General features: G+C 30.1%; 1 protein-coding gene across 1 annotated transcript; it reads left to right on the top strand.

The window, feature by feature from the left end:
• Positions 1 to 575: 575 nt before the first annotated feature.
• Positions 576 to 896, top strand: LOC125586110. The gene has a single exon (XM_048755922.1). It carries the CDS (start codon positions 576 to 578, stop codon positions 894 to 896), a length of 321 nt encoding a protein of 106 aa, XP_048611879.1.
• Positions 897 to 1,263: the final 367 nt, after the last annotated feature.

Raw genomic sequence — 1,263 nt, 5'->3', positions numbered from 1 at the left:
GAAAACAATGTAGAGAGAGGTGGTATAACCATCTTCGTCATGGCATCAAGGTGATTTCCTTTTTAAATATTCCAATGCTTCTTTTGAAGAAAATAAAAACGCAGTACATAAATCACAACTTATTTGTGTAGATATATCAATATTTCATAATCATGATATATTTAATTTTGATTTTTAGTTTATAAGTTAGTACTTACATACTTATAATATATAAGTATACATATATTGATACAACTTGCCGATTTCCTATATTTTAAAAAAAAAATCAATATTTTCAAAATATGTGCAATTTAAAAACTTTATGCTACTTTCGTTGATAAAACTCATATGACTACACGAACAAAAATATAAGAAATTATTATATATTGTTAATGCAATCAGTTACTTATATATATTTATTATTAATGTGATTTAAGAAAAACGCATGGACTGAAAAAGAAGATCAAATATTGGTTGAAGCCCACAAGGTTTTTGGTAACAAATGGGCCAAGATTGCCTTAAAACTCTGTGGAAGAACTGAAAATGCTATTAAGAATCGTTGGAATGCTACAAAACGTCGGATGCATTTGATGAGAATGAAGAAACGTGATAAAGATGCAAACCCACCCCAAAATGTCATCCTCGCAAGATATATAAGAGATGTCACAAACAAGAATGAATCTCCTAATACCAAAGAAACAGATAGCACTAAGGATGATGATTATGAAAATGCTTTTAATGGAGAGATGGATTTGAGTCTGGATGCTACAACACAGACCATAGAACCATTGGCTAGTATGTCCACAACATCATGCTATGCTCCCGAGCCAGCTACAACATTTTCATGGGATGATTACTTTACAAATGTTTGTGAATCCATGGATGACATTGAGATGCTCATGCAAGGATGGGACTAATTAACAATGAAGATAATTTCTCCGTTCATAATATTTCTTGTACAATCTAAAGTGATATCATCTATGTATATATCTTCTTTTTTTCCATCTGTTTTTATATATGTATTTATTATATATTATGTTATGTTTTTTTTTGAGAGATCAACAAGTTTTCCATCACATATTTTCATTGAGATGCTTATTTTGTTTTGTTATGATATGTTCCCGAGCCAGCTACAACATTTTCATGGGATGATTACTTTACCAATGTTTGTGAATCCATGGATGACATTGAGATGCTAATGCAAGGATGGGACTAATTAACAATGAAGATAATTTCTCTGTTCATAATATTTCTTGTACAATTTAAAGTGATATCATCTATGTA

Source organism: Brassica napus, chromosome C4 (genome assembly GCF_020379485.1).
Source record: "Brassica napus cultivar Da-Ae chromosome C4, Da-Ae, whole genome shotgun sequence".
Classification (NCBI taxonomy): Eukaryota; Viridiplantae; Streptophyta; class Magnoliopsida; order Brassicales; family Brassicaceae; genus Brassica; species Brassica napus.
The sequence above is the reverse complement of the archived record's forward strand: the minus strand, read 5'-3'. Positions and strand labels throughout refer to the sequence as shown.

What these genes read in the sequence shown, in the direction of transcription:
- LOC125586110 (XM_048755922.1), top strand. Translation starts at nt 576, where the DNA reads ATGAAGAAACGTGATAAAGATGCAAACCCACCCCAAAATGTCATCCTC.